Source organism: Lepisosteus platostomus, chromosome 4 (genome assembly GCF_059453375.1).
Source record: "Lepisosteus platostomus isolate fLepPlt1 chromosome 4, fLepPlt1.hap1, whole genome shotgun sequence".
NCBI lineage: Eukaryota > Metazoa > Chordata > Actinopteri > Semionotiformes > Lepisosteidae > Lepisosteus > Lepisosteus platostomus.
In genome coordinates this window covers 20,401,627-20,413,914 of record NC_142614.1, presented here as the reverse complement: position 1 = coordinate 20,413,914, position 12,288 = coordinate 20,401,627, and the positions used below count along the sequence as shown (strand labels likewise).

General features: G+C 34.0%; 1 protein-coding gene across 1 annotated transcript; it reads left to right on the top strand.

Annotated features, from left to right (window-relative positions):
* Nucleotides 1-3,676: 3,676 nt before the first annotated feature.
* grp (gastrin-releasing peptide) lies at nt 3,677-11,856 on the top strand. Its single transcript, XM_088628919.1, has 3 exons — nt 3,677-3,904; nt 9,314-9,564; nt 11,440-11,856. Exons 1-3 carry the CDS (start codon nt 3,748-3,750, stop codon nt 11,491-11,493), a joined length of 462 nt encoding a protein of 153 aa, XP_088485045.1. The 5' UTR covers nt 3,677-3,747; the 3' UTR covers nt 11,494-11,856.
* The last annotated feature ends 432 nt before the right edge of the window (nt 11,857-12,288 follow it).

Here is a 12,288-nt window from a genome sequence, read left to right as displayed (position 1 = left end):
GCCAGTATGGAGACAAGCAGAAAATGCACACCAAAAAATAAGGTAGGGTACAAAATAAGATACATTTGGTTGATTTACACACATTTAAAACAAGCATACAGTAATTTGAGATAAAAACCATTTGTGTTAATTTGCTATGGGTCTTCTCTAAATTGAATAGCTGTACTTCTGACTTGGAAAGATGTTCATTTGGAGACTGTTTTCACAAAAAAGTGTCATATTTTGCAGATGATATAAGTGGTGGACATAGAGAAAATGCGTGTCCAGTTGCAGGACATTTTCAGGTATATTTTTTAATATATTTTTAGAATATTTAGTCATTGGCATTCAAAATTGATCTTGCTCATTTAAATAATGCATCTTCAGTGTATTATAATATGTTTGATTACAATATATAATTCTTCAAATCTTGAATCTACACATTTGGAAAATCTTTTTAATTTACAATAGCTGATATTTGTTTGCTATTAACCAAACAACTAATTTAATCTCTGTCTTTTCCAAGCCATTATTTAGATTTCACATTGTCACCTACAGTATGAATGCCAGAAGACTGTTGTACTGGTACTGTTGCATTCATTCTTCATTGGTCAATGGCAGAGCACTATCCATATTAGATTTTGATTCACTGACAAACGAAGGACAAAATCTTACCATATGAATTGAGACATGAGCAAAATTTTACTGTTCACCCATTACAAAGTAATTATGAATTCCAAAAGCTGACCAGTGCATCACTAGTGTGCACATTACTTCAATTAACATACAGTGTGATGGTTTAGAAAATAGTTGTAATAACGCATATTCGCAATGCGTGAGTGTCAGTGTTTTTACTTTTAGGAATACACACAAGGTATACACAGTTAATTATACATTCTGTTAATTATATTCCTTAACAACTGCATATCCACAGCCTTTAATCTTTTAACACCTGAAAAAAACATGTTCTCGTAAAGACATCTTGAAAAGTTTCTTGTATACAGTTACTTCTCTTCCCAAGGAATATAAGATATAATATAATAAATATAATTTATTTTAATGCACTTCCACACAAGGTTATGGATTGCCTTATAATAAACTGAATGGTCACTAAGCTATTCTTATATTGCCATGTAGGTCATGTTATCATCTAAGTTGTTCTGACTTCAGAGAGATTCCTTCATCAGGCTAAATTTCTGAAAATCTGGAAGTACTTGATCCAGAATATAATGTGGGTAGGGTAAAAGTTCAAAACAATGCACAGAACTGTAGGGCTAACTTTCTATGAGTTTTCAGAATGGCACTGCTCATCAGTGTCCCACAATGCTTTGTGCATATAGTTAGCTTCAGCTTCCAATCACAGAAGTGCAGAGCATGTTGTCCTAAATACTGATTCACTATCTCCTTAGAAACGGGTAGCAACAACACTATATCAGTCCGAAACTATTATCATGAATTTACTGGAACATATTGGTTTAGAGATAATGAGGCACTCACCGTTTGAAGATAACAAATATGATGCATCGATGCCCAACCTATTCAATTAAACAAAACACTTGACGTAGTTCTTTGAATTTTTTAATTTTTATCTGGATGACTTCATAGTGGTTTTAAAACATTCCTGATATTTAGTGCATTATTATGTTTTACCCCTGTGACATTTTGAAAGCAGTCCCTTGCATGCTGTCATGCTGGAGCAGACGGGAACTTGGTAAAGCCAAGACTATGAAGTTGTGATGTCCTGGCCTTTTGTCTTTTCATAACTGTACATTGATCATTATCTTCCTTAGAAATATCCTGGTCTGACATAGGCAGACAGAGATATGTGTTAGAGAAACTTCATAAATTAATGTAAAAGTTCAAATTTGTTTGCAGATCACAAAACAAATTACAGTATGTTGTTGTAAAAGGCAAGAATGCATATGTTGTCAAATGCAGAAGACAGCTGCTGTCAGGGTAAAAAGAGGTGTATTGCATTTCACTGCTCTACAATGTGTCCTTTGAAATAGGGAGATATCACAGAGGGATGGGTTTTGTGGTCCTCAAGATTTTCATTTGTTGCTCTTCATATATCAAACTGAGAAAGTTGGTTGGCTGAGCTGGTGTCAAGCAAACAACATCATTCTGTTCGTGTTTTTCCAGCACAAACATCTTCCTAAGAGGCTTTTTTTAGAAACCTGAATTGATATTGCCTTTGAAGCACCTTTTCATGACAAAGGTTAACTAAGTGTGCAGCCCTTCGCATCTAAGCAGTAAATTATATGCAATTTCTTCACCTTCTCTCAATTCCCAGCTTTTCCCTGATTGTCATTGTATTGTTATTCAAAATCACTTCTCAATTGTGTTGTGGCTACATTTCAGTAGTTCTTACGCACCTAGAGTGAAGAGATTTGTTATAGACAGGTGAACAACTATACATTTTGTTACCAATAAAATTATGAAATTTTACATATCTTACATTAGTAGAACATAGTACAGCTTTTAGCCTTTCAGGCAGTTAACTAAAATAGCACAATAATAAACAAGTACTCCACGATGGGACAATTAAGGAAATGCATATGTGGGCATTTAAATTGAATATTATACAATAGGTCATGTCTATCCTTGAAACGTGCTTTAGTTTGTGCCACAACCTGCCTTTTTCTAACCTCTGTTTTGCATAATTTTAGTTTGGATTTGCTCCATGATACACAATGCAGTTTAAGGCAGGTGCAAAATTCAATGTGTGTGTGTACATGAACACAAGTTGGTAAGGCATATCTCATGAAGCACTGGGTGGATTACAAGCTAAATTGACCAGGTAACATGAAGACGAGGAGTTTAAGAGGTTGTGAATGTGAACCTTTAACCTTTTCACAAGTAATATAATTGTTAAATATTTAAAATAGTTGGAGCAAATCTTTCAGCAAAGAAAGATACTTTAAAATTGCTAACTCTTGGTCTTAAATATTACAAGTTTAGCACAAGAGATTACTTTTAGTGCTTCTTTGTTGCTGGGAGTTTGGTACCCCGAATCCTGGACATGATTATCTGGTCTTTTCTAAGCTCTGTGGAAAGGGGTCCATAATCTTCCAAGGCTGCAGAAGTTGCGAAATGAGTCAAAAAGTTAAGGTTAAATCTGTCACTTACTGTACACTTTACACTTCTACCACTACCAGCTTGCTTTAGGTAATTTATATTTGGATACAGAAGGTGCGTTACTATCGAACAATTTACGGCTGTACTGTATACAGAGTAGGATACATTGTGGCGAACATAATAATCAAAACATCTGCACATACTGTACTGTATATTGTATTCTGACAGGAAGCAAGCAACAACCTGTCAACACTACGACAATATTAACTGAAAATACAACATATCAGTGTTAATGAGACAACGCTGACAGTTTTAAAAGATATTTTGAAAAGCTAACAAAACCCGTCGATGAAGAAAATAGTTTTTAATCACTCGCTATAAGTCTTTAAATAACAGCAGGTTGGCCGTTTTCAAAGGGCTGCTGACGTGACAAGTATTTGAAGTGGATATATAACTTTTAACACTTCACCTACACAAAGATACAATATGACATTTGGCACCAGTTCATTGCAGAAAAATACACAGAAATCACGTCAGGGTTGTTTGGTCACTGTACCGATTTCGTCACGATTTCTTATAAATTGACTGCAGGATAGGTACGCATGCATCTCTTCAGAAACGAAAAAGTGAGTCTCAGAGCTGACATACTGTATCTACCCTCTATTCTAGGCGCGCGTCTTTACAGTAGCAATGGGCGCAGAATTTCTATTTTGGAAATACAGATCAGTACTTTCTTTTATCTTTTTGATTGTAATTGTTTATAGAGTTAACTTTGCCTCATCATTCCCGGTGGAAAACGGAGCACCTCTTGCCAAAATGTACCCCAGGGGCAGCCACTGGGCAGTAGGTAAGCTGATATTTTACTATGTACAGTATATATCATTTTAAAGTAAACTTGAACTTTAGAACCCACATGAAATAAGAAATAAACATAATCTAAAAAATGGTTTGTAAAGAATCAAAATATGTATTTTGAAAGGAGATGTGGGCGCAAATTTCTGTGTCTGCGTCTGTGTGGGTAGATATAGTGAGCGGGCTACTCAGCAAACAAAACATTTAATTCCTTATTATTTCACTAGAAAGCAGTGCATCTAATTAAATGCCAATTAAGTGCGAAAAACGCGCTTTTGAATATTTGGATATAACGGCCCTTCAATGTATCGTTATTATCAAAATCTTTATCACAATAATAATATATTCATCAGTGCAAGTACTGTATGAAAGTTGTCAGTTTCAAGCTTTTACTTGTCGAGACCATGAAATATGACCAGGAGGTTTACAGTAATTCGATTCTCTCTTCAAACAGTTAATCACACGCAGCGGTATTCGCTGTCATTTCTACAGATGCTTGTGATTTTAAAAGGGCACGTCTCTATGTTTAAAAGTTAATCGATGCCTATTTAAATTTTAGAGGGTTAAGGTCTGTACATTTATTTTCTGTAGCCAATCTTTAGTTTTCTGAAAGAGTGAGATAAAGAGAAACGAAGGAAAGTCCAGGGTGATTAAAGCAACAAATATTGGTTTTGTGTAAAAAAGAATCGTTATATGATTCTTAAATAAGTGAATTCGAAGGGAAATGATTGTCTAATATTTCTCTTTACGTCTTATTGTTTCTTAGCATGCACTTTATTCTTACTAAACATAAATGTGGTAAATTGATTAGGGTGCTATAGTGACCAGACAGAAGCATTTATCCATTTATCTTGCCGATATTTTAGTGCTCGTTGAAAGATACTATAAACACTTGTACAGAAGTACCCCCTTTTTCCTGACACAGTACCACAGTGGTGCGGTGCAATATACAGTACAGAAACCAGGCATATTACAAGTCTAAGGTTATTTAAATAACAAAAAGTTAAAATTTGCTATGTCGATTAGGAAAATGAAATTGTGTCTTATTACTTGCAAATATTCCTAAAAAACTAAAAATAAAAACTTTCAGAGATCTGTTTTTAAGTATTGACTGAATCCAATCCAATCTATCATGATCTATGGTCTATACAAAATTCGTGTTTCTTCTCATCTAAAATTATGTACAGTAATTGGTTGACTTCACCTCAAAAGCACATGCACTGAGAACATTTGCTGGAAACAACATGACTTGTGAAAAAGAAAAATGGTTATTTGTGACATAATGCGCACAGTAGCAGTGTAGTCAAAGGAAAACTATGTGTCTTGGGGGATTTTCTATGTATTTGCCCTGGTAGATTTTAGGGTTTGTAGAGTTTGGGGGTGGGTGTAAAGGTAAAGGTAGTATTACATCTTAAATTAGCTGTGGAGTGCTTTCATTTCCTCATTCAGAATGTACTTGGTTACACAGCACAGATGTATCCAACCTCTCTTACCATCCTGTGCTAAGGATGAAAGAAATGTTTCACTAAGTTACAGTATATTTCAGATAAATTACTTCAATCAGCTTTAAGTTTTATACATTCTGATTAATATTTAATGTCTTGTCAGTAAAATGTAAATTTTAATTGCATTAATTTGTTGCTTTAATGCTGCAATTGTTCTTTAGATATACCCTGTAGAAATGAATACTGAAATGCCTATGAAAGATTTATCTTCCCCCTGTGTGTGTTTGCCTCTGTGAAACTGCAATAAAGATAAAATAATGTATTTTATAGTCAAAGTATACTGTTTGGGGAGCGAGGTCACCTGAACTACAAGACACCATAGGGATCACTTTGTGAATCAGAAGCTCAAAGCAAAATGCTGCATTGGCTGCTGAAACTAACCCTGCTTTTTGAAATCCACTTGATAGGCTTCTGAGTTACTGAAGTCCTTTGTCGACACCATTTTTACTAATCATGCTGCCTGAAGCCTTGTATGATATTGTAGTTCACTGTGAATACCACTGAGAAGATGATGGGCCAAAGATAGCATGACATAAGTCCCAAAAGCCACTTAACTTTGAAGCAAAAATCTGGACCTTAATGTATTTATAACATGCATACAGTATTTCAGAATATTTCCCTAATACTTTTAAAATAGCTTTCAAAATGTACAAGAAATGTATCGTTATTATTATTAAAAATGTACACTCATATAGCACTTTTCTGGAAACATCACTCCAAGCACTTTACACATAATGGGGATTCTCCTCCACCCTTACCAATGTGTAGCATCCACCTGGATAATATGACGGCAGCCAAAGTGCGTCAGTATGCTCACCACACATCAGCTATCACTAGTGGGGAGGAGAACAGAGAAATGAAGACAATTCATAGATGGGAACTATTAAAAGGCCATGATTGGTTAAGGCCGGAAGAAATTTGGCCAGAACACTGGGGTAACATCCCTACTCTTTTCGAGAAAAACGTCCTGGGATTTACAATGACCACAGAGATTCAGAAACCCAATTTTATGCCTCATCCGGTGGATGGCACCTTTTTTTACAGTATTGTGTCCTGTCACTGTACTGGGCCATTAGGACCCACACAGGTCACAGGGTGAGCGCCCCCTGCTGGTCCCACTAGCACCTCTTTCAGTAGCAACCTTAGTTTTACCCAGGAGGTCCCCATCCAGATACTAGTCAGGCTCACACATGCTTAGCTTGAGTGGGTTGCCAGTTGTGTGTATATTATAATCTACAGTGTATATATATAAGGGTACTTCTGATACTTTGTTGTCAAGCTGGTGCATTTTTTTAAATTATGCAATATCATATTTTAATAAAATGCACTATATTATAAGTCAAAATCTTTTTAAAGTAAAAAAAAACTTTGAAACTTTTAGATGAAACTGACTCATGCCAATAAAAGAATTTTCATATGTATGTTGAATTTTATTTATCAGACCAGAACATAAAATCTATTTCCCTCCCCTGCATGGCAACATTGAAATGTTTTTGTTATTTAAGCCTGTTTGTGGACACGCTTCCAGTACTCCCACCTTCCAGTCATGGTCTGAATTTGCTTGTGTGAACTGTAGAATGAGCAAATGGCCAATTGAGTTCTTCGTACTTGATTTCAGGATTTGTTCATTGGACTAAGCTGGTTAAATGAAACTGATGCAGATCTCACTGTGTCACTCTGCCAAAAAAGGATGGCCAATGGTGGGTGGAAGAAGAAACACAATGCTTTCTGAAATCTAAATACACCTTTCGTTGTTCATACTGTACATTTTTAAAGGAAAACTAATTTTCTCTTTAGAACTGTAATGTTTATCTGGTGTAATCTTGTAAAATCTGACTGAATAGATTTTAAGTATTACAACAATGGGATGTTTAAACATTAAAATCAATTTTCAATTTCTAAGTTTAAATGATGCAAAATTGATTAATTATTTGCAGCTAATCAAAGAAATATTTCTGAGTGGCTCAGCCTGTAAAAATCCTGATCTTGATCGTGATCTGAGGTTCCACCCTCGTTGTTGGATCTGTGTGGGGATCACAGATTCCCCACAGTCACTTGACCATGACTGCCAGGATTAGTAGGCCCAGCTTCCCAGGCTGTGTCAAGACACATGCATGCTTGGAGAGATATTGGTTTGGTTCACTTTTCTCCTCCATTCAGCACTAAACCTCCAATGTGAGTCCTTAAAGCCTGCGATGTGCTAAGAGCCAAGACATGAAAACACAATTGGCTATTCCAAATTGGGTCTGTACTGGAAATCTAAATTAAAAGAAAAGAGTAAGTGTAGTAGGTTTAGTAATAGTTCCATTATTATTATTGGTCAGATGCTACTGTATATTGATTTTTTATTCTGTAGCACAATGCCTGAAATGTATTGTTTACAGTGCCAGCTTTAACTATAGGAACAATATTATTCACTTAATAATAATAATAATAATAATAATAATAATAATAATAATAATAATAATAATAATAATAATAATAATAATAATAATAATGGAACTAATACTCAACCTACTACATTTACACTTCTCATGCCGAAACAGTGTAACATATTGTGTTATCTCTTTAAGGTTAATTGAAAACTCATTCTGCAAGTAGTATTTACAATTTAATTTAAAAAGTATCTAATTTGTCATACAAAGTATTTCTGAAACCCCATGGAAGTCTGTGATGTATATGAATTATATACTGTATCTATTCAAGTTTACAGTTAATTTGATAAATATTTTTATTAGACTATCATGTCTTAGAACATTGCTGTTGGAACTATGTATATATTTTAAATATTCAGTGACAGCACTGATGATTTCCAAAGGCAGTTAGTCAATTTCATGTACATTAACTCTATATCAACAATGAAAGAAAACAAATGAAGATGCAATACATATTTAATACATTAAGCTTTGAAATGTTCAGTTTTCAACGGCATCAAGTTATTCCTAAATAAAATGTCTTTTGTAGGATGAGCAGATTTAATGTTTTCTAACATGCTGCAATACTATTATTTTTTCTTTGTGGACATTATAGAACAACAGAAATATGAAATATAAAAAATGGATGTAGTGTTTAGAATCTAAACGAAACCAATACAAATATGTTACCTTTTGTGACGTGATAAATGAAAAAAGCGCTACTTTAAGACAGAGCAACATAATGTTTTTAATGTCTAGAATTTTGGCAAGAACATTTACACAAATTTATGTAAATTGTTAAAGAGGTTGTCAATGAATAAAAGGCTTTTATGAATAACACTTTTGTTTTTCTGCAAATAACTGCTTTTAAAAAGCACTTAAATATGCACTTAAACAAATCAGTCTGATTGTTAACTGGTTGTGACAGATTGAGAAATAGGCCAAGAATCATTTTGCCCGAGAAGTGTCTTTAGTACTTTCTTCAGTATCTCTATTTTACAATGTAATTGCTGTAGTTAAATGTAATGTTTGCTGGACTGCATAAAATTAAACAGTTGGTCCATACAGTCAGGGAATAGTCCTCACAACTCAAAACTTTTTTTTAGTAACTTGTGTTTTTCATTTAACAGATATACACAATAAACAACACTGATATTTAAAATAAAGTATCAGTTTCTGCCTGGGATTGTTATTATCTTCTGGACATTGTTTCATGATTGAATGCTAGCTGAGTCTTCTGGATGTGTTTTCTGGATATGCTAAAGACAGACAAGACTTTATATTCTCTTAACTTTATATACCATATTATTAACCAGATTGCTTGACGAAACAAAGATGAATTAAAGCAAGTACAATATTTAATTTAAGCTGATTTACAATCGCTAGAAAAAAACCAATAATGCTCTAAATTTAAAATTAAATTGTGCTGAAGTAAAAAACAACAAAAAAGTTCAGAATCAAGATTCTAATGTTCTTGTATCACAGGACATCTGATGGGGAAGAAGAGCATCGATTTCCCTTTGGGATACGAGGAGGGCGATGGGACCCTCTATTTATCAACAGGGGAGGAAGCCAAGGAGCTGGATAGACCTTTGAAATGGTCTGAACTTATCAAAATCATGATAAGGGCACTGGATGGGAACAATAGCCAGATGGGTCAACTTTTAGAAGAAGAGATACCTTTCAGTAGCAAGAATGCTTGGGAGGCAAGGGACAAGAGCAGCAACCTAAAGGAGGTGAGCAGACAGCCGAGAATTAATCTTAGCAAGCGAGGCTCTCACAGATATTTAGCTGTATCAATTAAGAACATAACTTTTTGCAATCTTCAGTTAATGCTTGTGTTAAACAAGCATTAACACACTCCACATACAGAACATGCATTCTTTGTCCATGCTTAGATACTAAATTCACAGAGCTGCATTCGACACATGGTTTCTGCCTTGAGGCTGCAGATCTTATTGGAAAAGGACATCACTCGTGCAGTGTGTCAAAGCAAAAACTACAACGTAATGCACTGAGGAGCTACGGTTGGACCTTGCACCATTGGATTGGCATTGTTTAGCCTGATGAAAGAAGCTATCTGAGGTCAGGAGACTAGTTCAGGAATGACAGTCATTGGATTATCTGGGCGTATACAGTATAAACCAAGGGAGGAAGAAGCGTGTGATTGTGCAGTGGGATCATTTGGTAAAAAGAAATGTTTTTTTGGCTAAAATAAATCATACCCGTGAAGTTTTTTTTGTGTGTAATGTACAAATTTAGTTTACATATTGACTATCACATACACAGCATAACTTTCGTTACTGAAGCTATATTACATTGATTCAGGCAAACACCGTTATAGTCTATCTTTATTAGAATACAGTTGAATAAAAAAATATAAAATGCTAATCAAGCTTAGTAAAAATATAAAATATCTTACCTTCATTCAATTTTCATTTCCTTGAAATCTTGAAACCTCACAAATTTCATCCTATCCCACCTTCTTTTCCACTTTCCTACAGTATGTGTTGTAGGCATAACTTAAATAAAATTACATACAAAGTGACTAGAAACAAGTGAGGTAGACAATAGTTTAATAAAATGGACAAAGAGTTACTAGTGATGAAATTAATATCATTTTCATTAATATATTTTTTCACTATGTTGTATATTAATAACACTTAAGGTATGAAATCATGGTCACATGAAGTGTAACTGCTAATCAAAATTTGCTGAAGGCTATATGTTCAGTGTAGAGTTGATGCCTATTTCCAATTAAGAAACTAATGAATTTAAGGACATAGGATTTGAAACCAATGACTCGTTTTAGTAGCCTTTCCTTCACTTGTTTTAAGCTATATAGAATTCTTCTCCAGTTCTGATGACAATTGTAAATCAAAAGGCTCACTCAGGTGAACAAAGCAAATATACTGTACACTTAGAAATATAGACCAGGACATCATAATGAACGATTTGTGAGTTGAATGCACTAACACTATGAAAGAACTGCAAATACAAATAATAGGTTGCTGTCCATTTTTAACAGCTTTGTACATAAAATGAAAATGAGGATCAATACATACTGATTACAAGAGCAATATAGTGAGGTCACAGCTGAGTTGACCCTAGAGCCACATATACTCTACTAGTTTGACAGCATACAGTATGTCATTTTGATTCAGTGTGGTGGGAATATGGACTATTTCAGCTTAAATGGTTCAGCCATTTTAGATTGTGAGTGGGTTAAATTCAACATGTAACATCTTCATGAAAGACTCAGTTACAGTATAACACCAATGAAAAGTTGTTAAGTGTTTTATACCTCAAACAAATACTCTGGTTTTTAAATCACTAAAGTCTTTATCCATGGGCACTTCATTGTAAATCTTAAAATAATTATTTATCTTTGAACACTAGCACATTCTTTAAAATTGAAATAACACTTTATTCTCAGCACCTGTACAGTATTAACTCCTTACCTTTTTCAGATACAGTATTAGCAAAAAGGGTGAGTTTACAGTGTTTCATACTAGGTGGTTTAATAAAGAGAGTGACAGCCACACCTTATAAAGTTACATCTTATATCATTGCTACAGTTTTCAAAATATTTTATTATTTTTTGTTCTCAGGTGACAAACTACCTCCTGCAAGCCCTCACCATGAAGGATAACAACCCCAGCTGAGAAGGAAAATCAACTTAAATTACAGAGACTTTTACTTCTTTTCAAGCAATTTACTCTAAATACTACCAGACAAACTGCTTTTGTGTTGAAATATAATTTGTGTTTCTGTCTTGAATCAATTTACATTAACCAAATATGTTATGCTTTGATGGTTTAAATTTAATTAATTTCATTTTTGTAAATAAAAATTTGGAATGGACCATAATATCTCAATAATCAAACTCCATGGAGTGCAATTAAGCATTTTTAATACTTTTAATCATTTTATCAATGAACACCTGTGCTGCACCAACATATACTTGTAATAATCACAATGATCCCAACTCTGTTAGATAAAATTAAATTATAATTTGAAGGCATTTATTTAAACTAGGTTTCCGTCTTTGTCTCCTTTATTTACATTGTGAAAAAAGCAACAATATGGTTCAGTGCTACGTTTAACCCGGTATTTCAAAAACACATAAATCACAAGGAATAGCATTATGAATAAATGACATGTAGTACTAGCACCAAAATGGATTATTTATTTTAAAATATTTTAAAATATTTAAATAGCTTTTGCACTTTCAAAAATGAATCAGAGATGCATCATCCGGCCTCATCTTTTTTTTCGAATTATGCTTATTTTCAATTCATTACTTCTAATGAAATAGCAATCTACAGTATAAAGCAGTATCTAGGTTGATAAGACTTCATTAGACCCTCCCCATACAATAAAGTGGTTATCAGAAGTCCTCTTTGAATTAAATAATGAAAGGCTCACACAAGATGGCGCTAAGAAACCAGAGAAGTGTC

What these genes read in the sequence shown, in the direction of transcription:
- grp (XM_088628919.1), top strand. Translation starts at nt 3,748, where the DNA reads ATGGGCGCAGAATTTCTATTTTGGAAATACAGATCAGTACTTTCTTTT. An exon ending in GGGCAGCCACTGGGCAGTAG is followed by an intron (nt 3,905 to 9,313) that starts GTAAGCTGATAT and finishes CTTGTATCACAG; the next exon opens with GACATCTGATGGGGAAGAAG. An exon ending in AGAGCAGCAACCTAAAGGAG is followed by an intron (nt 9,565 to 11,439) that starts GTGAGCAGACAG and finishes TTTTGTTCTCAG; the next exon opens with GTGACAAACTACCTCCTGCA.